Genomic DNA, 27,189 nt, shown 5'->3' with positions numbered 1-27,189 from the left:
ACCAGCCAAACTGCTGGAAATAGGCTGGCATTTTGTGATTTAACATGGCTTGATTACCTTATTTTTATTTCTTTATAAGCTCTGCTACAGTAGGATTTACTTTACAAACACCTTTGGATTTCTGACGCTGCATAACATCTGGATTTACTTATGTCGGATCACAGAACTGGTTCACAATGTTTGAGAGACCCAGGAGCTTCCAAACCTCGGACCGTGACTTGGCGAAACCCACCAGGGTGATGCTGGGTCCCACCATGGGGGGGGATGGCCACCATCTCCCAGAGATTGATTAATAAGAGAGGTTTGTGCACACAAAGAAGCAAACAGAAAGGGTCTCAGAGGAGAGTGCTATTACCTGACATGGAAATGTCCTCGTTGGGCTTCTGCTTCTCCCCAGCCACAACACAAAACCAAGAAATCCAGGAGGCTGTGCTGACAGGCACAGATCAGACCACATTTAAAGCCCATGGAAAGGGCTGCTTTTAATCTTTTCTTGAGATGACCACATTTAAAGTATCTACTCTACTTCAAATCTGCATTTGATAACAATGGCCACTTTGTGTTGTTGACACAGCTGTGGTTTCTGGCAAGGGCGGATGCAATTGCTCGAGTTGCTCAGATCCACAACAGGCTTTTGAGGAGATCTGGAAAAAGGATGCCTTGATTTGAAGCCCGTGTACATTTTCCAATTTACAAAGTCCTCTGAATCTAACACATCTCCCTCGGGGCACCAAAAGCCGCCCAGCTCCATGCACCTTGGAACATCGGCCTACTTTTGTTTGGAAGACGCCCTTCGAAATGCTGCCCTTTGATGCCTCAAGCATGAGTGCAGATGAAGGCAGGCAAGGCTACAGAGACCGGTTTTAAACACGGTTTTAACACAGTCACTTTTCCTGGGTTGCAAGCGAATGTATACTCCAGTCTCCATAGCAACAGAGAAAAAAACAACTAATATACCAAATTCTTTCCTTTTCCGCTGCCAAGCGTTGGACTGACAGTTCTTTAAAAAACACTCAACATTCATTCTTAAGATGGAAAAGACAAAGTATTTCACTTGCTGTACACTTGTTAGATGCATTTTTTTGGCTCAGCTTCAAAACATTTCACAGTTCACACAGTATTTGGCAAAAGACCTTTCAGCTCTCTTCCCCAGAGACTGATTTGATAGCAATTAAGAGACGCAAATACATTGCACGCATTATTTTCCCCACTGCTCACACCCATACATACCTTACAGCCACGTACAGATAATTATTGATAGTGCCTACATGAAGAACTGCAAATTACATTTATCATGCATCTTTCACCATGTCACCTGCACTCGCCCCACTAATCCATCTCAGCTGGATTACTTCTAGCATTCCAAACCCCTGAGCAGTTCAGAGCAGCTGCTTTTATCGTTGTTTTTTTTTTTTTTCCCTTCCCTTAAGCTATTGCCAAAAAATGTTTCTTTTCTTTCCCCTGAAATTGGCATTTTCACCCTTCAAGTAAATACGATTTAGTACTCATTGAGTTCAATGTGTTCCTGTCCCAGGAAAAGCACCATTTGGACAGAAGACCTCATATCGACAGAACTGTTAGCATTCAGAACATGGAATTTCCACCAACAAATACAACAGATCGTTGACCTCTCAGTTATGAAAGACTCTCCACTCCTGCGTACTCAAGCCATTGCCTGGATTAAAAACACAACAGTTTACTTCATTTTCAGGGTTGTTTTCTTTGTTTTTTGTTTTTCAAGCCTTTGCAGTCCTTTGGGGTCATTTTCAAGGTTTTCTTCACAAGAAAATTCTTGTTTTGTGAAAGGAAAATAAAAATTCTGACCATCCCAAAATTGCTTTATGCTAGGAGCAAGGTCTTCTCAAACACATCACTTACTAAAAGCCTTGCAGACAGCAATCGATATTTGGGCCTACGATACCCAAGATCTTTAAAATATGACTTTTTTTTTCCCCACAGAAGAATGCCGTTTGTGTTGTATTTGGAAACTTCTAGAAAGAATGATCCCAATGCTTTCTCCTGTTCTTTTTTACAGGCCTGGGAAGCTTGATTCATTACTGAAGATCCTGTATATATTGACAGAAGATAGAGGAAAAAACCAAATCCATAGAAGCGACTGAAAGATATCCCATAACACAGATTGCTCAGAACACCGTGTGCTGTCAGAAAAACATTTAGTACAAAGAGATCTGATGACTGAAAGTTCATTTTAAAGTGATGACTTAAAATGCAAAAAAACACCAAAACATTGAACGCTATGCACCCTACCATACATTCTTAGCACCCTGTCCCTCACAGAGATCACAATGTCCTTAATAGCTTTTCCCAGAATGTAAAATTTATCCTGTAGTGAAGGAGAAAAACCTCAGAAAACAAAGCCTGTCATCATAAATTATAACATAAATCATATACACTCTGTGGAAATATACAGTGGATAAATTCTGGTTCAAACGCAAAACTGAATGCTCTGATATCTTACGAGGCTTAAATACCCAGAGCACTAAACATCTATGCATACAACATATCAGTGATTATAAAAAACTAAATTTTTCCCTCCCCAGCTCAAGGTAGCTGCCAAAAAACTGCAAATGGGCTGTGCTGCCATGATGCTCCAGCACCCCTCTCTGCAGCCGTCCTGTCTGAGCTGAGCTGCCATGAGGAGTCCTGGAGCCATGTAGCATGATTTTTTTCCCTTAGCTTTCCTGCAGAAGGAACCTCCCCATATTTTGCCCTGGCACTCAGTCCCATGGCTGCAGCCTGCTGGCTGTAAGTTGTGAAAAGAGACAGCTTAGGGGTAGTGTATGCGCCTGAAACCCGAGCTCGCTCCTAAGTGTCATTATTCATCCAAGCAGCTTTTCCTTCCCCAGCCCTGGCGAACTCTCCTGCCTAAATCCTCAAGTGCTTTGAGGGCTGGAGAGCTGCCAGCCACCAGCTGCACAAGATCTTAAAGAAACCTGGGCCGATTTTTCTAAATTAAGAGAGTAAATTTAAAAAAAAAAAAAGAAAAGCAAATTGAGCACACATAAAAATAGAAGGGGAAAGTCCTCTGTCTCATTTCTCCTTGCTGCATCTTTTACTTTCATCCCTCGCAAGAATGAAGTCTTAAGGGAAAAAACAATATTAAAATTCAAGCTGAAGTTTAAAAGATTTCAGAAACAAATCTTGTGGCATCGGGGAACAAAACAGAAGGGACAGCTCTCCCTGCCTGAAGCCTTCTCTCTGGAAATCCAGCACAGCTCAGTGGGGAACACTGCAGAACCGTGGAGCAAGACAGGCTTTGCTTTCTCGGTACCAGTGCTCCACTCTGAAACCATGCAGAGAACAGGGAATTTGTTTTTCCCCATAGATGGGAAACTGCTCACTTCTTGTAAGCTGCGAAGTAAAATTACAGTGAGCGCCCCACTCCTGGGAATTACAGCGCTACTTACATCAGATATAAGTTGGAAAAGAGCAGAGAAGAAAAAAGAACAGGGAAAAGAGATCAGAGCCTGCAGCCTTCTCAGCCTTCCTTCCTTAGCAGCATTTTGTTGAAAATAATGCAAGAGGGTACCTGAGCTTGTCTGCAATGAAGATCACCCTTCTTTCCAGGAGCAGGGAGGCGAAGACCCTGCTCAGGTGCCGCACGCTGAGGGATGAAAACAAGGACTCAAAATCAACGTGCTCGAGCCTGGAGTCAAGAGGCCGCCGCAGCTCAATGACCTTTTGGAGAGAGAAAGACCACAGGTCAGTCAGCTCTCACCATCCGCTGGTGCTGTGGGAACAGGACCTTGACAGGTATGTAAGCAGCTAACAAGCATTACTGGCTGTGCTGGCAAACACCACTTGATGTTCAGCCCCCAAACACAAACTTTCCAAAGGCCTCCCACAGATTGTTCTTCCAGATGATGCTGAGGACCATCCAGAGTCCACCTCAATGTGCACAGCGTGGTACCAACCACAAGTATGCCCTATTGGGCTGAGGACAGGGAGCTCTTCATAAGGAGGAAACCAGTTTGTGTCCAGCTAGGAATGGTTTCCAGGCTTTCTCTCACTCTGGCAGCAGTTGTACAGAGCCTTTACCATTTTCACTCTTACTTTTACAGATGCTTTTTATTTCTGGATGTCTGACCTACTGACTATAAACTTCTATACCATTACAGAAAAGAGTAACCCATGAGCCTTTTCCTTTGTTCACAACTACTTCAATAATTTCTGTCACAGCACCTTGGCCCTTCATACTCTTTGTCTTACAGACAGATATTCCTAAATTGTTCTTGAAAATCCCCAAAGCCAGATACCTTACAAACCCCATAATAAAATCTCTAATTCTATATAACCCTGACCAACACCAAGCCTCTAGCTGATCTATCTCAGTGGCAAAACACACCCAAGTGCTTGTTGTTCTACCCTCTTTATGCTCTCAGAACAACAGGTCACCTTTCACTCCATAGGAAACTTCTCAGATACTGTTTATTAACACCTGTCCCCCTATGTTCTTTGTTTTCTGTATAAAGCAAACCATTCTCTGGAGCTTTGTATTTTCTAAACCACTTAGCAATTGGAACTACATTTCTGGGGCTTTCTCCTAGTGTTTACATTTGTTTTGAAAGCAATACTCTAAATAAATCTCCCCTGATGCTGGAGAGTAGGAAAATCACTCTCCTTCATTAATCATTCTTTCACTTTCTTTCACAACACAGGAATCCATCTTGATAACATCATTGTTACTTCTGCTTATTTTATGAGTCCCTACAGCACAAGCTCCTTTTCTGAAGTACTATTGTTCATTCTTACTTGCACACTGTATCAGACTACTGATTTCTTCTTCAGAGCATTTTGCTCCATATTTGTATCCATATTGAATTTCAGACCAAATCTCCCATTAAGCACAGTCGTTTTGAGTTTTAATCCCTAACTCTCCAAAGTGCCTGCACCCCATCTCCGTGCTGTCATCTACCAATTGTACAAACGTGGGCTTATGCCATCAGCAAGATAACTCACGAGCAGTATGGATCCCAGAAACAAAACAGCTGAAATGTTCTCAGACTGTCAAGCACACAACTGGGAATTTACTCCTCAATTGCAGGTTTTTAACCAGCTATGCATGTGCTCTGCAGTAATTTAATTTAGTCTGCACTATTCTGCTTGGCTGACAAGAATATCAACACGTCCTGCTATGCTGAAGCCCTCCTACATTTCCTTAAAAAGCATTCCACATTCTCCTATCTAGAGCAGGTACTTCAGAGATGAAAACAATGTGAGTTTAACACAACTCTCTTCACAAATCCGAAGTGACTACTTCTCCCTATTTCATGATCCTCTACACACATATAAGCTGAGTATGTATTTTGTTCCTGCATACTTTCAGCAGTCAAAGTTAGGTTGTCCCTGTTAGATTTCCATGTATCCTTGTCACTTTTGAATACAGACACGAGGCTTACCCTTCTCTGCTCTACCGGGACTTGCTGTTCTCGGAGCTTGCAAAACAGCTGCTTTTGCAACACAGTAAAAAACACATCACTGCAGTTGTTTTTCACAGAGCCATACCCTGAGCGTCCTCAGCTCCCAATTACTTTAAAACAACTAAGCTGTCTTTAGCTAACTCCCTCCTATTCTGCCCTGTACCACCAACCTTTCATTATTATTAACAGCATTAACTATGTGATTGTAAATAATCTTCCTGGGCCCATCACCACAAGAAAGACATTGGGGCCCTGCAGCGTGTCCAGAGAAGGGCAACGGAGCTGTGAGGAGTGTGGAGCAGAAGTCTGATGGAGAGTGGCTGAGGGAACTGGGGTTGTTCAGTCTGGAGAAGAGGAGGCTCGGGGAGACCTTATTGCTCTCTACAGTGACCTGAAAGGAGGATGTGGTGAGCTGGGGGTCAGCCTCTTCTTCCACATAACAGTGACAGGGTGAGAGGGAATGGCCTCAGTATGCACCAGAGGACGTTCAGGTTGGATATCAGGAAACATTTCTGCTCAAAAAGACCGGTGCTGCAGTGGCACAGGCTGCCCAGGGAGGTGGTGCAGTCACCGTCCTGGAGGTGTTCCAGAACTTTGTGGATGTGGCACTGAGGGACGTGGGCAGTGGGCATGGGGGAATGGCTGGTGGTTGGACTGGGTGATCTTAGTGGTCTTTTCCAACCTTAATGTATTCCTTCTGAAGACTGAAGCATAAAAAACCACATAGAATATGACAGTATGTCTTCACTTGCCAAACATTAAAGGCTTTCTCATATTAAGAAGGAGAAATGAATCCAGAATTAGCATTCAGTATTTCTCCATTTCTCTCGTCCTTCCACTGTATTCATAGATCCTCTCTTATTTGCCTGTGTTTCAAAGGAAATTAGATTCCTAGTAGTCATGCTCCCACTTGGTTCCTTCCGTTTGCAATAACTTCTGAATTCCCAGCTGGCCAGTTTCCCATTTCAGTGAGCAGGGGTCCCAAAGACAACTAAATTCTGCACGTCTGCAGAAAAAAAGCCGCCTACAGAGGGGAGTTGCATGCATACAGCACAGCATCCCTGCTGAGAAAGAGGGGCAGTGCAGAGCACAGCCTGTACACATCCTGCTTTGCAATAGTTTCCTTGTGCATGGCACTTATACACTGACAGGATAGATGGCATGGAAACTGCTTCATGCACACAGAAGAACAACTGTGAGGAAGCAAGTTTCACTCATTTCCCTGTTTGCAGATACCCATCTTTTCTTTTATGTCCTCTGCAGGCCACAACTCATTTTAGCCTTTGTTTATTTCTATTTTGATCCTTGTGTGGTTTACTGTTCTTTACATTAGATTTTAGCGACAAGTATACTTATATTGCTAGATAAACTAGAGCCAGCTGTTTTTGTTTGCTTAAGGAGACTGCTGACACTCTGTACTGGGAATGTTACCCCTTAGACAGGACCCTCATCAACTAGCTCTCTTTCCTGTTGCTCGTATTTAGGGCCTAACAGGAAGCATGGCCAAGATCACATTCAGTTTAGCTACCTCCATCTGCCCACAGTCCTTCAATGCAATCCCTCAGATCTCTAAACTCTTTAAAAGCCTTCCCTTAACAACATCACGCTGTGGGAGATACAAAATGTACCCTCATCTCCATGCTGTGAAAATGCTGTTTTCAAAGGCTGTAGCATTGCCCTTGTGTGATTTCAGATACTTTTTACTGGAACTTCCTATTCTGTCCTACACCAATAGTGATTCTGCATTAAGGATCACAGAATGGCTTAGGTCAGAAAGGACCTTAAAGATCATCTAGTTCAGTGCCTCTGCCATGGACAGGGTTGCCAAGGATGCTGGAGCACATGCTATTGATCAAGAAATTAAGCATATGGGGAGTCTTGAGCAGACCCAAATGTATACACTTTGCAGCATGGAATCTGCCAGTCTGTGCCACTTGGCCTCAGGACCAATGCCTTGCTTCATTTTACCACATTGCTGATGTGTCCACACCTTCAGTTTTACCACGATTTCCTTTTCTATTCTGAAACCATTGGAAAACTCTCCATGTCACCCTCTCCAGTCTCCAGTTATACTCCTTCGTTTCCTGCCACGCAGCTGCCAGACAATCCGCCATTCAAGAGCATCTCTGGTCCCAACTTTCAGCCGCCATTTGCTGGCCCAACTCTCCTTCCTTTTAGGCTGATGTTTTTACCTCTGTTCCTGAGCCTGGCAAGAAGTTCTTGACTGTAATTGTCCGGCCCAAAGCTGGGAAAGGTGCCTCCATGACGCTCCTCATGAGAGGCTGCACCAAGGCTGGAGAAATGCCTCGTCTCTTCTCGACCTCATCCAAGATCTGGAATCAAACCAAGAAACCACAAAAAAACCCCCATGTAAAATAGGAAGAGGGCAACAGTGGAATGGAGTGCAGCAGAAATTTACATTATATTCTTAGCCCAACACTGACACAGAGCCTCAACTCAACTAAGGAAGAAGGTAACATGGGACTGAAAGCCTTTTGTCTTCCTCAGCAAGAGAAATCCAACTCCAGCAAGGTCAATGGAAGGCTCACAACGCCCAAACTTCCTATGACCTTCAGAGTCAGGACTCCAGGAAGTTAAGTGCTCACGTTCTGGTAGCTGTGCTGAACAAACAAGGCAACAGCTGACAAATTATTTTTCCTTTAAATTGCATTGAATTTAATTGTATTTAACAGGTTCTGAAATTAGCATGCAGTTGCCTTGCCAACACCATTTTTAGTGTTTCTCCAGCCATCAGCTTCCCTGATTTCCATTCTTTTGGCATGGACGTCATTTTTGGGTCCTTCTTGCCCTACTGCAAAAATTCCCCACTCACCTTAGAAAAGAGATTGAAGCATCCAAGGCGACTCACAATGCAGTAAACTTCTGGGAGGCGCTTCCCTTTCCCACTGGGCTTTCAAGACAAACACAAATACACACACACAGAAAACGAGAAGAAAACATCAGAGTTGTAGCTACTGCAGAGACAGAGCACCTGGTCTCTTAGTTCTGCAGCTCACTGACTGGCTCAGAAACCAGCACGTTTGACAAAGTGCTGCGGATGACAATATCTTAAGTCTGACTCTAAACACTGGCAGTCTATAAATTATTAACAGGGGAGAAATGGGCACATCCATGGTATGATCCAGACCTACCTAAGTGACCAAGACAGGGTAAGCTGTTCCACAGGGACAACTCAGCCTGCAGGACCAGTACTGTTCTAGACAACTGTTCACTAGCTATCTAAACCTAAGGGAGAGAAACTCTGTCTTCAGTTTAGTGGTAAAAAAAAAACAGTCTATGATCATAGTGTTAAGCATTGGTGCAAGGAAAGGACAAAAGTACTACATCTGGAGTGGAGAATGACATTTAGTGAGAGACCTTGGCACTGAGAAGAGCAGAACAGAACGAAGTTGTTCTGCTGCCGCCCTTTCTACACTAAAGAGAAGGGCAGCAGCTTTCTACTTTCCACAACAGGTGACAGTGGTATCAGCTCCAGAGAAGGTTGCATCTGTTCTGCTAGATGAAAAAGAAGAGATAATTACCAGCAGCCTCCTACAGTATCCAAAACGCCTGCTTCCATCTTCCCCGGTCAGGACAAATGAGAATGTCTCACTGCAGAAAGAGAAACCAGAATAAGAAGGTACTCGTCACCCACACAGAAACTCTCTGACATAGAGATGAATTCATTCAACCCACAATCTTTTTGCATTTCCAAAACGCCCTCTCAGGGCTCTGCCAAACGGCTCTCACATTTAATTAGCTCAATACATAAATCCATTTCTCATGAGTCAGGATACAAAGTACAGTACTTTTACCTGGCAAACTGATGGATGGGGGCCCAGTCCTTTGCATCAGGAAAGCAAAACTGGGGAATAGCTTTCAACTGATCTTCTGCCTCGCGCATGAATTTGAATGAGCGCTCAAGCTAGTTGAGAACAGAGAGAAGGAATGTTTCCAATTAGTCATGTGGGGATGGAATGACTTCAAATATTTTTCCTGTGACAAATGAAGAGGTGATGACAGAGGCTAAGCTTCTGCCTGGAAGATATTAAAATTTCTGTGATTCTGGCTCACCTAATCTTTCGATATCTTAAAGTAACTCTGTACCCTCAATTCCACCAAGTTCTGTGTCTGCAGCACCTGCCCCTGCTCAACTGTGACTTCAATCTGGGACATGTGTTCCAGAAAGGGACCAGGTACATGAAGTCTAGGGAAACTCTGGGTACATCATCTTTACAAACATGCTGTCACACCGGCTCTCTGTTTCTCTTATTTCTCATTCCATATTTTCAGCTAGACTACTGGCAAAATATGTGCCTTCCCTTTAAGAACAGATCGTCTCCCAAGTGTCATTCTTCCTTTAAGAAAAAAATAAAATGAGGAGAAAGTAATAGCTACATAAAAGTCATAGCCAAAAGCAGCAAAAGATCTGACTCAGCAGCTCTTTCAACAGCATGCTGAATGTCATGACAATTCTCAAGAGGCTACTGCAGCCCCTCTACCTTCCACGTTACTGAACAGTGCCACAGCAGAGGGGTTACTAATTCAACATGTGACCAACAGAAATGCTGTGGTTCTCCAGCTGTGCGGTGCACCATGCACTCTGAGACACGCTACCCAGAGCTTCCTGACAGGCACCACACCTTCAGAGGGAACTGCTGGGTAACCTCAGGAACGTAGGCAGCTCCAGCCTGCTTCTTGTGCAGTGACACCACGACGAAGTACTCAAACAGCTGCCTCTCTTGATACTCAATCAAGTCCCGTTCCAAGGTTTGATACCGCGGCGTTTGCTTCAGGCGAGATTTCACGTGGACAAGGCGCTGGCTGTGAGCTACGACAACGAAGAGTAGAGATTGTCATTTTGTCTACTGCTTTGCACAGAGCACCAACAGTACTTTGCAGACTTAAAACTGCCTCACTGCGTTTATTTTGTTAGCGGCTGAGCAAGAGGAGGGAACCTTGTGGAAGTCCCTATGAATACTGGCAGGGATGGGGACATAATCTTGTTAGTACCATCACATAGAAGATCTCTGGCAGCAGAAGTATTTCACAGACCGTTTTACAGCTGAAGACAACCCAAACTGAGATCTACATAGGAAACAGTGTAACAGTAATACCTGGGCACTCCTCCTCACACTCATGTATGCACTGTCTGAAGGCGACAGTCAGATGGCTCAGAAAGCCCTGGAGGCATTCAAGGCCAGGCTGGATGTGGCTCTGGGCAGCCTAGTCTGGTGGTTGGTGACCTTGCACGTAGCAGGGGGGTTGAAACTAGATGATCTTTAAGGTCCTTTTCAAGCCAGGCCATTCTATGATTCTATGATACGACTCTATGAAAACTGTGGGTAGCAACCTCCACGGTACTTGGATCAGGCTACGGCTATGGCTCCACTGGCTCAGCAATGCTTGGGACTCCCAGGTTTGGTAACATGGGCTGGGCTGCAAGCCAACAGCAAAAACAAGGGAAGTGCAAATGAAAAGGGCTGGCTCATCTCTGCCTGATCTCTCAGGACCGCATTTCTACAAGTTCTCCCAAGATAATGGGAAAACAAGAGAAACAGCCAAGCAAGCTATAACTGCAACACATCTGAGCTGTGGGACAATAAACATTCCAGCATAGAAAGTAATGAAAAGCTGCCTGCTGAGAAGAGACCAGATGAGATTCCCTAAGACCATCCCCCTGCTTCATTTTACAGTTGTATCCAAATTAAATCTCCGTGAGTCTCCTTTAGTCCTACTACAAAAGAAAGAAAGAATTAACTACAACCAGAGGCTCCAGCACATTCTCACACATGTGCTTTTTGCTAATGTGGGTGGTAAAGCAACATTTTTTACAGAAACAACGACCATAGGGATACTGCAGAAACTCCACATACACAGCACATCTGCTTGGGAGAGAGTATATATTCAGTCCAGACTCCTGACCTTTTGTCTGGTAAAGCTGTGCCGCTCATGGACTATTCCAGACAATACAACTCAAAGCAATCTTGAGGTGCCTCTTAAATCAGAGAGTGACACAGTCCCTGGACAGTTACAGCACGGAAAGATGGCTCCGACTCCTTTCTCTCATCAGCTGTTATGTGATTTGCTTTAAGGCTGTAACTCTTCAAAAGCTTTCAGAAATGGTCTCTCTTTTACCAGGGACTTCAAAACAAGCTCTGCCACAGCAATGCTGAGTGCTTCTGAAAAGCTCACTTAGGCTCTGCATTGTTTATATTCTGTGCAACCTACTAAAGATACGGGGATTGTACTGCTGTCATCGTGGCAGAGCTTGTCTTTAAATGTTTTTCCTTCCCAAGGGTCGGTACTTATGGCTCTGATGTGCAGTCTCACAACCGCTGCCTGATGATTTACTGGGTCTCAGCTGACGTACAGGGACTTAGTAAGCAGTGGTAAGTGGCTGGTGTGTTTGGTCTGTTAAGCACAGCCTACAAATTTGAAAAGAAAGGAGTGGTGATCACAGCCAAGTCCAACCCTCGCGGACTGAGGTTTCTGTTCTAACAAACTGAAAGAGGGAAAGGATGAGCTCTCCTAAGCACAAGACACTACAGCTGACATGTGGGAACTGCTGCTTATCCCCCTTTTCAGATTAAGAACTGATCTGTTACCTCAATTAGGTGTGTGTGTAAATCAGGAAACTTTGGATCCTGAACGAAATTCAGTTTTGCATTCCAACTCCATCAGGATTTTTAATTTGCTTCATAAATTCCCAAGAGAATGTAATGCTACCAGCACGTTACAAGGCTAATTACAGTGCAAGAAGATTCAAAAGCATTATGGAGATCAGTATACAATACACAAGCTCTACTGCAGCGAAACAAGGAATGCAGCACTTAACCCCAATTTAGCCGATGCAGAAGAGTTTACTTATAGCAATAAATCACATAGTGCAATTCCACTTTCCTAGCTAGCCAGTCTGGCCAGTGGGTTTTCTCCCTTAATCAATTTGCAGTGGGGCTACTGAACACTCTGTCCCACTGCCATACTGCCTCTGTCAGCTTGTTCACACGTTGGTGCCTGTGCACTTAGAAAAACCTCATTTTATTTCCACAGCATATAAACCATCTGCTATGATAGTGCAAAGAGCTTTGAAGCAAATTGGAACAGACATTTATTCTGGACTTCTATAGCCCTTTACTCTTTTGTTTTCTCCTGCAGTTTTCAGATCTTTGTTCTCTTACTGTGTTCTGAGTAGAAAGAAGCTCTTTCTCCAAAGCTGGAACACAGAGGAAAGATCTTGACCCAAGAATGCAGAGGAGAGCTTATCAGGAGGCATTTGTTCTCTTCACACATTTGCCTTACCTTTCAGCTTCTCTTCGGTATCACTGTCTGATTCACTATTTTCATCTGTAACTAGGAAATAAGACAGGGGAAGACAAAGTAAGTGAAGCCTATTTATAACAGTGCATTTCCTATCACTGACACGAGAAAGCTGGATCTAACAACCTCAGGGGGAAGACAGCACAAATCTCAAGTGCCTCTAACTTTTCAGGGACACACATACACATGCTTAACTCATCGCCTTCAGTATTTTCCCATTCATTCATCTGGGGAACCAAAAAAAAAAAGCAACAAAATCCATTTTGCACAGCCATTAGAGTTACATAAAGAATAAAATGCCAGAACAGTCTTTCCATCCATGTTCATATAAGCATGACACAAGGGCAAAACACTGATTAATATGCAGTAGCATGTGGGATAAACGGTAGAAATAAACATAAAACCCAACAGTTGCCAGAATGAATGAGACTCAAGGCCTATATTGTCCTACAGCCTGTTTGTGTCGGTGCTTCAGAGAAGAGTATAAAAAAAATGGAAAGACCAGTCTGGGATGCTTCCCTTGAAGTTCACCTAAACACACACACTCATCCACTTTACAAATAGGACAGGATAAGCAGTAGCAAGTAATTGTGGGAAAGAAACACAGTTGTAAGCCACCTTTTACTAGAAATTAGAGTGTTTAAAAAAAAAAAAAAACTGTGCTGGAACGATATAATTTATAGTTTTGCAGAGATTAGATGTTTAAAAGTAATTGCTTTGGAGTACCTGAACAATTGTGGTGAGCTACTGATTGACAGTGAGAGGCTGAAAATCTCAGTCTTGAGATAATGGAGATGGTTCTACGGTCCAGAATCTAGAAACCGTGATTCCCAACTGAGTCTATTTACTTACTGGAATGTTGAAAAAAGCAGAACTGCTTCAAAATCCACTATCTTCTATTGGACAGTTCATTAAAGTGACACTTCCCACAAAATATTTTGATCTCAACAAATCAAGACTCTTTGGACAGAAAATCCTTCTCCAAAGCTTATTGCCAGTTTCAGAAATAAATAGCAAAAAGTGGAAACATTTCTGGTATGACCTAGGAGGTTATCACATAAAGCCATGAAAAGAAGATGAAGCAGAAGAAAACAAAAGAGTGCCTTGTCATTAAAAGCCCCTGGGCAGCAGAACAATCTTTATCTTTCCAAAAGAAGGGGTGGAAGTCCCAGCAAGGACTGGAAGAAGCATTAAAAAAACATCACATGACACATCAAGTCAGCCTAAACTCAATGGCAAGTTCTCAAAAAGTCTTAAATATGTAAGGAGTCAAAGTTCCTTTACCTTTTCCTGAATTGCTCTCTGTAGATTGCGATAGTCTCTTGACACGTTTCTTTCCCCTCCGTGCCTCATAAATGGCATTGATTTTCAACACAAGCTGCTCATCAAAAACACAAACAAACAAACAAACAAAAGGTTATTTTCCTCCCCAGGCAAGAAAGAATGTTAGAATTTCAGGAAAAGTGTTTCACTTCCCAGTCACGGCTGTACTGTAACACTTCACTGGATGCCCCAGAATCAGTGGTTATCAGCATCTGCCTTGCACAGTAACCTACAGAGTAACTCAAAAATCATACGTGCAAATATGGATACAGATCTGGCAACCAGGAAACAAATAGGATAAACAAATATGTCCCTTTTTCCCCAGCATGAAAACTATGGATTCAGGAAAAAAAATCACCACACGTAGACGCTGGTAGTCTCTGCTTGTCCTGCAAAGACTATGACACACAACTTTGTTTTTATAACTGTGCTTTTGGAATATTCAAAAGAAGGCCTGCTGCCAAGCCTCATTTAGATTGAATACAATTCCTGACAGTTCTGAAACAAAATCAGATTGAAACAGAGTCATGCTGTACCCAAAGACAAACTAGGAGATGTCACTCCAGAAAATGCCCTTCATCACAATCAAATGCCAGATTTTCACATATCTCATGATTTGGCAAGATGAAAAAATATATTCTTCAAAATTTGCAGAGATGTTTGTACACCTTCCCCTTCAGGCAGAAAGGCAATTAAACACAAGTCAAATCAACTGCAAGGACAATGGCTGCAATGCAGGGGTATCACACTGGAAACTGAAGAAAACTCTTTCATACTTGCATTCCAGCTTGAAGAAACAACCAAAAGAAAGAAAGACCAAGATTTACCTTGGGAATCTTCCTTCTCCTCTTGCCATTCTGAGGATCTCCCAAGGAGAAGAAGGTGTCATCTGGACTGCTGGGAGTTGAAGGAGGGCTGATTTTGGATGGTGACCCGGTTCCATCACGGCTCAGTTTCCTTATGTCTGGCAGTTTGAAACTCCGCCGCTCTGAGTTTTGTCTAAAAAAAGTGGGCTTGGAAAGCAACTGGAAACAGAAGAGGAGGAATGACTGAACACGGCACTTCATGTACCTTTGCTTCATTGCTAACAATGTCACAATAGTAAATCCAGTGGGGAGTCCACACCACTCAGTTGCCAGAATTGCCTAACTTCTGAGTATGCTCAGAGATTCCTGCACACACAAGGAATTCGTCCAGCTGCTAGGCTAGGCCATGACTATCTGGACAGCAATTTAATCATCCCATGTTCATTCCAGAACATAACACAGTCTCAGAACCTGGTCAAGAAACCTTACTCTAGTGTGCAATCCAGAGGCTGGTAAACAACCGGACAGCCACAAGCGTATGGGCTAAGGAGCAGATGGTCAGGAGGAAGAGAGGAGTAGCGAGGCTAGATGAAAAGCATGGCCAGTGTGGCTGAATATTCTGTCTCTGTCAGGACAGAGAATTAAATATTTCAGGATGATGCAAGAAAAGTCCTGATGGACAATTAGGGAAATTGGTTTCCCCCTAATCCCAGCAGCAAGTTCAGTGGGAGCGTAGCAGTAGATATTCCAGTACCATACTGAAGTTTAAAGTCCCTGACCAAAAACAGCACAGAAAAGCAGAAAGCTCAGCTCCAGACAAAGGAGGACAAACTAATTCTCACGAGAAATAATGCTCAGTAAGAACTTTTTTTTGTCTTCTAATTTCCCAGTGGTTATGGTGAGTTTAAGTCATGTTTTTTTCAGGCACTGTATACATCAAAGGTTACCCCAGCATGGAACTGGGAAGAGAGGTATCTAAGCTTATTCTCATCAAGTTAGTCCAGCACTATCTGAGGTAGCATAATGGTCTGTCTATATACCCAAATATACCCAGCAGACTTACTAGCCAGACTGACACATTCATTCAGGCTAGCTCAGGTGTCTCTGAATGGTTTGCAGAACACTCACAAAAAGGCATACCACCCACAGAGAAGTCACACATGAAAATGACTCTTGGAAGAATCTTTGCACTGAGCAATCTCATCCTGCACTAGTGATATAAACCACTACTGAAATCTGTCCAGACTCCATCCTGGGCACGCTCTCCAGTGTGATTCATACTGCAGTTGCAAGCCAGATCATTGCCAAGAGAGCAGCAATACTTCTGCTCTGACTGATGCAAATCACAGCTTTGGGATGTCAAAGCATCATAGTGCAACATAATTACTTCCATTCAGTTCTTCAGTAACTGTCCTGCTGGGAAACATATTTAGGGTGAAAGACATTCCTGAGTAACACTGCAGCACCACTTACACAGTATGGGTGGGAAATAGGTACACAAGCGACTGCAAAGCTGTCTGACAGAAAATAACTTCATTCCAACACTCATGTACAGACTCATGTTGCTCTAGACCTAACTAGTACAACGAGAATGGAATCATAACTGCAGGACAATTTTCATTTGGAAGCATTAAGTTATCAAGGAAAACTTCAGTTGCTGGTTAAGCTGGTTGGAAAAGAGGAGCACATCCAGAAATACTGCACTGACTTCTCAAAATGTTGGCTAACAATTAGCCAACAAATAGCCAATAATAGCTGCAACTTGGAGAGCACGGGAAAAACCTTCAGTCGGGGCTGAAGGGTTATGTCCCTACTAGCTGCAATGTACCCAGTTGTTGCCAACATTATTTCTGCCATCAGGCTGCCCCTTCTGTTCCAGGCTTGGACAATCTAAATAGGGAACAGGAAGCACTCAATCCAGCTCAGGACTGGCCTCGATGAGTTCTGAGCATGATGTGCAGACTCATACTTTGCCTCTCCACTTGGTTTCACTGTCAAGGAGAAAAGTGGCATCTGTCTGTAAGCTGTGCTGCTAGCAGGGACATCCTTTTAGGATGGGCTCCCTAAGCCCAGGACTAGTATTGCATTGGTTACCAGCAACCCATCCCATCAAGCAGAGATCAGAAGTGGCATCCCAAAGGAAAGGTCTGCAGAGATATCTTGGCGTCAGCATGAACAGACTCATACTGTCCACAGACACAGAGCCAAGACAACCACAGGGCTGGATTACCCAAGCACTAAAACGCACTCTGTGAAGGAGGGAAGGAGGAGCTTTCCTGTACTAGATTCTTCTCTCATTGTTTAGTATCTGGAACAAATTTAGTACTGAACTTTCGTCCCAGTACAGGTATAAGGCAAAGACACAGCAGCTCATTTTCACTCCCATCTCTGCCAATGTAGCCCTTCTGCCAGTGAGGTAGAACACTCACTAGAAAATGTATTGGGATTTTTCTATGGATTCAGAGATAATTCCCAAATCCAAACAACCTCATGATATGAACATGCCCATTTCTGGATTACCATTTTGTGTCTGTTGCTCCTGAACTCATTTGTCCTGAGGAAAGCAGAGATCTTAGTTCACTGTCACTCTGAATTCATTAACAATCTGGAGACAGGTTCCCAGAGGTGAGGGGCTGAAGTCACAAGCTGTCACTGCTGTACTCTCTGCATACACAAACTGTTGTTCTTTTCTATCTGCACAGTTGCAAAATCACTCAGAGGACAGTGACACAGAAAAAAATTTCTGGGGACACACATTTGTATACAAATCGGATTGAGAAGAGGATTTCTTCCCATCCTTTTATTACATCAGTCTTGGATTGCAGCTGTATAAAATTCCAGTGTAACAACAAATAATTCAGTCCTTTTCAGGCCAATTGCTCCTTAGTGCATGGCAGATGCAAAGTACCAGGGGAAGGAGCCCAGGTGTGAAAAAAAATGAAAGCCAAAAAAACACTTGTGTGAAGGAATGTTGTTTCTGCTTTGCTAAAGGGCAACACATCTTTTTCTATTACATCATACTCTTATCAGTGGTAAAGACAAAAAGGCAGCAAATCCTACTATAAAAGTCAGAGGCAAGACTCTACCATTTCACAGAGAAACAAGATTTCACCCAAAGACCTCTGGAGCAAGAGAGGTGGCCACCTGAAACAAAGTACCTTAGTGGGAGTCCCAGGTACTGAAGAAGTGGGGGATGCTGGGAAGGTCAGGACACATTTCTTCCCCAAACAGCGGCTGTTGGTCTCAATGTCTTCATAAGGGTTTTCCTTAGATGGTGGATCTGCAGTAAAAAGCCACAAACAAGAGATTGTAAGTGCAGAAAATCCTTGAGGTTTGCCATAAAAATCTGTTTGGGGATCTGCTGGACTTCTCTCACCTCCCACATCAGACATAAAGACCTGTTCTCAAGCATTCCTGCCATTGCTTCATTCTCTCCACAGCCCCAGAAGTCCAGCTGCTCACTGGACAGTGTCCAAACCCTGACACTGTTGTATTCAGCCATAGGAACATATCACAGAAACTACAGATGGAAAAGATGCAGCAAGTCCTCAAGTTCATTTCCTTCTCTTCAGAGGAGCTGTGAGTTTCTCATGCACAGCGGTCCATAATTACAGTTCCATCTTTCCAGTCTTCTGCTTAAAATTATTTCTGAATGAAGCTGTCAGCCAAAAGCTAGCGTAAGAGACCCCTTTCCATTTCAACCCCACATTTAGAGAGAACTCTAGTCGTCATTTAAGTGGAGCCAGCACTGCTCTTGGGCTGACTGCCGCAGCATGGATGACTGGCACACAATACAGGCTTTTGAACACATTTGCCATTCATGAATGCCTCAGTTCCCACAAACCCCACTTTAGAAAGAGGAAAGGATTCACCTAATCCAGGCCATCCAAAGCCAGGATGCTCTCTCTAAAAAGAGAGAAAAAGAAAAGGAGGGAATAAAAAGGCCATCTGAAGTACGATCTGGTCCATTCTTACATGAGAGCCTCTCAAAAACTTAAGCTTGAATGACCACCCAGAGGTGTCCTGTTCTTGAGGTATGTGACCAGTTTGAGTTTTAAATACCCAAGATTAAATATAATGAACTTCTTACACCCTGATCTTCAGCAGTGTGGAAAACACTAACATAAGCATCTTCAAAGAAAAGTATACCATTCTGAAAAAGCAGGTTGTGGTATCTTCAACTGAGCGTCCTAAAAGAACAATGACAAAGTCTCAGTCCAAGCACCTTCGAGTGCAGGCAACTGGTTATGAGACTTCTCTTTTCACCAGCACCTTTTCATGAATCCCAGTGGACAGCTGGGCAAAGCAACTGCCTTTCTGTTGCATTCATGTAATGCTTGACAGAGAGCTAAGACTGGAGGCCAGAGATGCTGCAGGCATCTGGGAACAGGAGCTGTGGATGGCTGTGGATGGCTCCAGGATCTGTCAATTTGGTGTGCTCTAACCTGATTGCCCTGCCAGGAAGGGAGTGCAACTGAAGTTTTCAGACAAGGACAGAAACCCAAGCCTTTTCAACACTGACTTCTGTCTGTTGCTTCGGGATAATTACACTGCAGTGGTGGGCCTGAATTCACCAAGAAGGAAAAGGTAAATCTGTGTGATGCTGGCAAAGTAAGTCCGTGCTAACATTTTTTCTGCATTAATGCTCCGGTCCCTGGAAGTGGTTCCACCTTTAAATCCAGTGGCACACTTCACAGCTGAGGATGTATTTCAGCAGTCACATATTGGGTGGACTGGAGAAAGAAGAATGAGGTTATGTTCTGCTGCCAACCTCATCCTCAAACTGCTTGCCAGCATGTCCAGTTTTGCCTCTTTTTGACACACAAACCTCGATATTCATCTGCCCAGTACAGCTTCCAGTATTCCACATAACCAATGGCAAACAGGTAAAAAGATGCTTATGAAAAGAATCTGTGTGACTTTCTGGAAAGGGCAACAGATCTCCCAGCAGCAGCTGAACCCTGCTGAAAGTCATGCAGATGTCTACGGGATGTGCATGTGTGCTTGCATGCCCCATGGATGCACACAGTTAACAAAGAATCATAGAATCATCTGAGTTGGAAGGGACCTTTAAAGGTCATCTAGTTCAAATGCCCTGCAATAAACAGGAGCGCCTACAGCTAGATCAGGGTGCTCAGAGCCCTGTCTAGTCTGACCTTGAGTGTTTCCAAGGATGGGGCATCCACCACCTCTCTGGGCTATCAGCAGTCCCCATTACTCCTCCACTGGTGTGGTTTTCACATGTTTATATTCTGTGGACTTTGCCCACCCGTGGTCTTGTGAAGAACAAAACTGGCTTTTTTGGAGTTGCCCCGTCCATCTCTTTTCCCAAGCTCCCATGGGAAGACCAACCAGGATTGCAGGAACCAATTAAAGATCACTGACTTTGGGCAAAGCCTAAATATGCAGCAATAAAACAAACAAAAACAAAACAAAACAAATCATGCCCCATTAGCTGACAATTGTCTGTAACTTTGTTTTCTTCTAATCTTTGCAACTGAAAAGCAGGAGGGGAAAGGAATTTCAGCCTGGTACTGAAGTTCTCTGCAAGCTTGGGGCACATGGGTGTGCTTGTGTTTGGATGGATGGATTTGCATACACAGCCACCCGGTAATGCTATCCTTGTTATTCCAGCTGACAAGGTGACAGCTACATAGTGATTTCTGAGACCTCCCATCACGCCCTAAAACACACACATGAAAAAAATACCAGCTGTTCAGACATCCCCTGGATCTTTGGCCCTCAAATAGAGGGAAGATAAAGACAAATGGCTACTTAGCTTCACAAAAGAGCTTTCCATTTGGCATCGCCCTTTCTGCAAACAGTCCCAAAGGAACAGCATTCCTTTCAGAGATCCTTCTAATCAAATACGATGAGATTTTATTAGTATCAAAATAATAATGCTCTGATTGCTCCTGCAGAAGTGCAGCTGCCTCCCCTGCTGAACAGCACAGACCACCTCTGTAGGTAACAGCTGCATGGTCAGAGCTGATGTAGCTACTCTATTCCTACACAGCTAAACTCAGCCAAGAGCCTTACACAACCCAGCCTACAGCTACAAAAACTTACGAAGGCTTTTTCAAGAGGGATGCTTCTATTCTATGTTCTGTGTTCAGTGATCTACCATGCTGTTCATCGGTGACGAACTCACAACAAAGCACAAACCAGAGGTGTGAGAGCTTGTCCACGGGATGCAAAGAAGACAGAGGACAGACACCAGCAAAAACTAAAAGCTGGTTCCCACATGCCTCAGGTTCATCTTTGAAGCCGATGAATTCTGAAATATTTGGTACGTTTTTCTTATAACTATGCCATTAAATCATGTAAACTATGATCTGCGTAAATCTGTTTTGCATGTGGATAACAAACAAACTTCAATCAGCACCACCAACGCGGGGCTGTTGACCACAAGTCCTCTGTGTTATTCAGTGCTCGCAGTCAAATCCCTCCCTGGCCAAAGCTCCTACCCAGTATGTCTTCATAGACGTTCTCCTCTGATAAAGTGCGTGTGAGGGCCAGCTTGGTCTGCGCGTACCAATCCACCCTTCCATTCTCTGATGACGACTGCAGCAAGTCTTCAAACTCGTACGACTTCCTGCACGTTGGTGGGAGAGGAAAGGAACAGAGAGTGATGCAGCTTTTACAGCCAAATGAAAGCATTTTGTAATCCACTCACAACACTACACAGAACCTTAGGCCATGACAGGTCCCATTTAGGGCACAGGAGTTTCCACCCTCACCAGTCGTAAGGGCCTCCCAAAATCAGGTCTCTCAGCAGTACAGGATAGCAGCACTCAAGTGTTGGGTGCTAAAAAGGATAAAAACTAACGAGTCCTTCACTGATGAACCTGGAGAGTTTCAGTTTCCTTCTGGCACCCAAAACAGGAATTCTGATGTGACATTTCATGCAGCTGTGTTTTCTATTCTCCTTGCCTCAAAAATGTGCTACAATCATGAGGGTAGAGATAAAAGACAAGAAAGCGTTCCAGGAAAATACATACACAGTAGATTCAGTTAGAAGAGTAAGTTTACTATTAACAGTGAAAATGTTGTGGAAGAGTCTAGAGATTATCATCCCAGGGCTGCTTCCAGATCAGCTGTATTAATTTTACAATCACAGTTTTTGCTAAAAACAAAACAAAACACACAAAAATAACACAACCCCCTCAATCTTGGGCTCGAAGGCTAAGCAACGTAATGCAGTGACCTTAAAGCCCAATCTACCATGACATATCTCTTCACAATTACCCCATGAAGTTATGCTGACTGCTCAAAGTTCTCAGAGATACCACAGAATCACAGAATCCTTAGAGTTGGAAGGGATTTTAAATGCCATCTAGTCCAACTTCTCTGCAATGAACAGGGACACAACTAGATCAGGTTGCTCAGAGCCCCTCCAGCCTGACCTTGAGTGTCTCCAAGGACAGAGCTTCCACCACCTCTCTAGACAACCTGTTCTAGTGCTTCACAACCCTAATTGTGAAAACTTCTTCCTTAAATGCAATCTAAACCTCCCTTTTTAATTTGAGACCATTTCTCCTTGCCTCAACACAGAAGCTCCTGATAAAGACTCTGTCTCCTTCTTTCCTGTAGCTCCCCTTCAGATACTGAAAGCCCACTCTCCAGTGTTCCTGGAGCCTTCTCTTCTCTCCATGCTGAACTCCAGCTCTCTCAGCCTGTCCTTGTAGGAGAGGTGTTCCATTCCCTGGACCATTTTTGTGCCCTTCCTCTGGATGCACTCCACAGATCTATGTCTCTCCTATACAGAAGACTCCAAACCTGGACACAGCAATCTCACCAGTGCAGAGAAAAGGGACAGGATCACCTCCCTCACCCTGCTAGCCGCACTGCTTTTGATGCAGCCCAGGATATGGCTGGTATTTTTGGGCTGCAAGGGCACGTTGCTGGCTCATGTCCAGCTCGCCTCCCACCAGTATCCCCAAGTCCTTTTTGGCAGGGCTGTGCTCCATCTTTACGTAACTTAGTGCAGATCATGGCAAGCAAGGCTCTCATTTACTGGGGATTACGTGTGACCAAGGAAGATGCAGCTCTTCCAATGAGATAGAGGAAGCGGGGGGGTACTCCACCATTAAGACCAACACCTTTGTGAAACACAGCCCAATTACCTGTGGTCAGCGTTGTTCTTGTGCTTCCCGCTCCAAAGCCTCCTGCTGACAGCTGATGGAGGAGGAGAGGAGGGGAGAGGAGGGGGAGGAATGGATGGCAGAGGAGGCAAGTTTCTTTTATTCCTAGCTGCTGGCACCCAGTCCTCTTCCCCCTCATGTTTGAAAGTCCGCCGGGGCTTTGGCAGTGGGTTGATGAAAGGTTTCTTCTCTGGCACCCCTGGTTCTGTGTACACATTTTCTGTAGTGCAGTCCTTGGATTTCACATGAGAAGTTCTTACCTCTTCTAGAGTCCCAAAAATTGGCTCGCTGATTTCAGAGTCCAAACGAAGAAGCCTTTTGTTGAGCTCAGTCCCACATATGCTCTCATGGCCCTCTGGAGCAGCGTGTCCTTGTGCTGCCTTCTCCTGCAAGCACTGTGGGGAGTAATAAGTACCAGGCAACTGTGGCTGCAGCTCTGCTGAGCCATCCTTCAAAGCCTGCTCCAGCTTCTTGACCTGACTAAGCACTGAAAGATTCTCCTTCTGGCCCTCCCACTTCCCACCTTTCACTTCTTTGCACTTTCCAAGGCTGGACTGCACTTCCTCATCCTTCTCTGTTTCCCCTTTCCGCTGTGCTCCTTGTCCCATGCCTTTCGGAGTTCCTGCCTTCCGCTCATTCTCTTTGCCTGCCCCTTTGCACTCCAGCTCCCAATTCATAAGTCTCTTGGTCTCCACTTTCCGAGATGTCAATGCTTCTCCACTTGTCTTCTCAACTACACATGGTATCTTGTGCTCCTCTTTAGTTCCTTGCTCCTCCTCCCGACGAGGAGCAGACTGCATTTCCTTTTTCCCTTCCCACTCTGAAATTTTGTCCTTGATGCTGAAGGACTTATTCCTCAAGCCAATTTTTCCAGGGGTCCGTGTACTCTGAGTACCTCCTATTTGTTTCCTGACGATTCTACTGTTTTCTTTAACGTTCAGATCCACAGATGGGTCACTGATGATCATTTTGGGACTCAGCATGTTCTGCTGAAAGCAGTCTAGCCTTGGATCGAGCATCAAGTTCTCCAAGGCTCCCAGAGGGTTCTTCACCACGCAAGAAACTGGTTCAGCTTCAGGTGTTACACTCAGGGTGACAGAGGCACCTTCAGAACATCTCTCACTTGAAGATCCACACAGAAGTCTTCCTAATTCCTTCACAGCCACTGTACTGTTTTTATCTGCAAGTTTGATCCTATACACCAAAGACAAAAAGAGAAGAGACGTTCACTGCCATTGTTCACCCTCGGTTTAGTCAGTCCATCAGCTCCACAAATTCTACTTACAAATCTGGTAACAGGACAGGATGCTCACACTGAGCCCCTGAGAAACAGACTTGTGGGAGAGAATGCCAAGGAAATGGTCTTAACCAAAACACAATGTTCCTCTCATTATGACTAGTGAAATGAAATCTTTCTCTGTGGCAGAAGTAGGTGGCAGATAGTAATTTCTGTACAACAGACATGCTGATACCAATGAGAGGTTCAACAGAATTTTGTGTTTAGAAGTGCAGCAGTTTTGTACAGCTTCAAGGCATTAAGCAGGTCCACTGCAAATAAATACAAAATTGATCCTTAACAAAAAACAGCAAAATCACTGCTGTTAGAGCAGACACCGTGTGGCACAGACAACACTCCTCTAGATCCACCTCAGAGGGTCTGTCTGGATTCATTCAAATATTCCCAAGTGCACATTAAAGTACAAGCCATGCACTTCTATTACTACATTTCTACATCTCTACCATCCCAGGCTACATGTGGGATTGGGCTCCCACACACCCAGGCACGCTCCCTCAGCCCAGAGGGTGTGATATAGCACCCAAGCACTAGGCTCAGCATTCTCAGAGCAAGGGATTCAACATTTTCATTTGTTTGAGTACAAACCACATCAAAAAGTCCCTAATATCTCTAGTCTGGGGGACCTCCAAGTGCTTTTTTTTATTCTTTTCAATACTGTGTTATTATATCAACACAGTAAAGTTCCAGCTGGACAGACAAATAGTTACTCCAACACAAAATACTTCTGAACCGAAGTACTTTCCAGTGCTTAGCAATGCTTGGGCTTGGAAAGTAATACCAGCACAACACAAGGTAGAGATGCAAGCCCTTATCATGAGTCCCATTTAACCACAGTACTAACGCTGAGATTCAACTCTGTAAATTGTTGTCAACCTAAATGTATCAATGCGCCTATTCCAGAGCTTAAGCACTCTGGTAAGAACATCCTCTTGGATACCCTGAGTGCTGGCAGGCCTTGTGCTTTGTCCTGGAGCTAAGCAATGCTGGCAGCCATTGCAGGCTCAGTTGTAGTGCAAATTGAGTCTGGGATGGGTTTCTGAGCAGGAGGACCTGAGCCAGATGCTGTTCTTCCTTAGCCTCGCAGATATTTAACTCGTGGCTGTGTCAGTGACAACTTCATGCTTGGGGCAAGAACTGGCACTGTGAACATCATGGACCTTTCCCTGGGAGCAAGGCTTGGCAGTGACATTGTGGCTGGACTGTGCACTAAATACCAAGGGTGGACACCAGAAAAAGCCTCTTAGGGGTAATGACAGTAAGGCTTGTCTGGGGAGTCTCCATGATGAAGATTTCAAGTGCAGCTGGGGTATCATCAACACAATGGTTCTGCCCTGGGGCAGAGCTCTTTTAGCACGGTGCCTCTAGGACATTATCACTGACAGGATGCTAAAAACATAATGTGGCAACCTTGAGATGGTAATGAAACCACCTGAGGCATACAGGGGTGTGATCTAACATGTGAACAGAGAAGGGTAGTGTTAAGCTGAAAAAATACTTTCTTCATTTGCTTTTCTTTCTATTGGGGATAACAAATGAAAGCAAAGCAGCCCAGCACCGAAACCTGGAAAGCTCCCACCTCTCAGCAGACTTGCAGACACTGCTCTCAGACCTGCTGCTCACATCGGCCACCTTGCTAGCTGTCATCATGTCAGCACACAGCTGGGCAGCAGTTCACCTGCAGACAGACACAAGGAAGAGCTGTCATTCTGTGCTCAGCTCTCCCCTCCTGCTGCAAACAAACACACGCACATACATCTCTTCCTGAAGTCCAGGAGAATTAACAGGGGCAAAATATGACAGCTCCCAGAGGACATCCTCAGTTTCACCATCTGCGAAACGGGAAGAAGGGTGACAGCACCACCCCTTAGAAGCCCAGGGAAGAGCTAACAGGTTTTGATAAAAAGAACAATCTTTGATTCAGTATCAAGTGCAGTACCGTGATTTGAATATGCAGCATGCTTTGTGAATGCTTTTATTATTGCCAAAGTCTCAGAGGATTTAGGCTTTTTCTACTCACAGAACAAGAAAACAAAAATGATTTTATTAAGAACTGTGCTAAGGCCACATGACGTAAGCTCTTCCAGTTGTCACAACAACCCCTTCAACATTTTATGACCAAGAGACAATGCACTGAAGCATGTAGTTATGTTGCAGTGTGCCCTCCAGTGGGCCGTGATAGTCTGTTGGTCCCCTCTCTACCTCTCAGGGCAGGAAGGGGCTCACCATCCCAGACATCATGCTTGGAAAATCTGTGGCTTCCCCAGTCTATCCGCTCACCTGCTCTGCCTGATGCTACTCTGCCATGCCCAGCACCCGGCAGTACGACTGAGCGTTCATGTCAGTTCTTGTAGCTTTTAAAAAAAGCATACCAACAACAATGAAGAACAAAAGAATCCCTCATTTCCACTGCTCGAGTATTTTGGGCAGAGAGAAAGAAAGAAAAAAATCAGTCTTGTTTGTTCCCAGTTTTCTCTCCCTCCCTTTATCCCACACTGGCAGTGTTCCTAAGATGAGGAGTGAACTCTGGGTCAACTCAGTGTGTACACATTCAGGGCAGCTCATGGCTAACCATTTAGCAGACTCTCTTTCCCCAGACAATAAACCCCTTGGCTTCTCTTCCTCATTAGGAACTGGAACAAACACCCATTTCACTTCTAGACACAGAGCGGCCTTGCAAAATAGTCAAGAAAATTTACCAGCCCGAGAAACAAAATCTATTCATGCATCCATTAACTGTTATGCATTGTGAATAATGGAAAACTAATGATTGCCCGTGTCTCTGTCCAAAGGATGACTCACCCAGGCAACCAGAGCAGATTCCTGCAAAGCAGCAACTGAGGCTGCATAGCACTTGGCTT

At 44.3% G+C, this 27,189-nt stretch overlaps 1 protein-coding gene across 1 annotated transcript in view; it reads right to left on the bottom strand.

Annotated features, from left to right (window-relative positions):
• DENND2A (DENN domain containing 2A) overlaps positions 1–25,978 on the bottom strand; it is a gene marked incomplete at both ends in the record, with an annotated part of 36,626 nt that extends 10,648 nt beyond the window's left edge. The window contains 13 exons of the mRNA XM_079549524.1: positions 3,551–3,699; positions 7,634–7,774; positions 8,275–8,352; positions 8,984–9,053; positions 9,257–9,366; positions 10,085–10,272; positions 12,744–12,794; positions 14,046–14,139; positions 14,912–15,109; positions 18,049–18,170; positions 21,358–21,485; positions 23,017–24,228; positions 25,908–25,978. Of these exons, the coding sequence (XP_079405650.1) occupies positions 3,551–3,699; positions 7,634–7,774; positions 8,275–8,352; positions 8,984–9,053; positions 9,257–9,366; positions 10,085–10,272; positions 12,744–12,794; positions 14,046–14,139; positions 14,912–15,109; positions 18,049–18,170; positions 21,358–21,485; positions 23,017–24,228; positions 25,908–25,978 (2,612 nt within the window). The remainder of the gene's footprint in view (positions 1–3,550; positions 3,700–7,633; positions 7,775–8,274; positions 8,353–8,983; positions 9,054–9,256; positions 9,367–10,084; positions 10,273–12,743; positions 12,795–14,045; positions 14,140–14,911; positions 15,110–18,048; positions 18,171–21,357; positions 21,486–23,016; positions 24,229–25,907) is intronic.
• Between the last annotated feature and the right edge of the window lie 1,211 nt (positions 25,979–27,189).

Source organism: Tetrao urogallus, assembly GCF_951394365.1.
Source record: "Tetrao urogallus genome assembly, chromosome: 1".
Lineage (NCBI taxonomy): Eukaryota > Metazoa > Chordata > Aves > Galliformes > Phasianidae > Tetrao > Tetrao urogallus.
The sequence above is the reverse complement of the archived record's forward strand: the minus strand, read 5'-3'. Positions and strand labels throughout refer to the sequence as shown.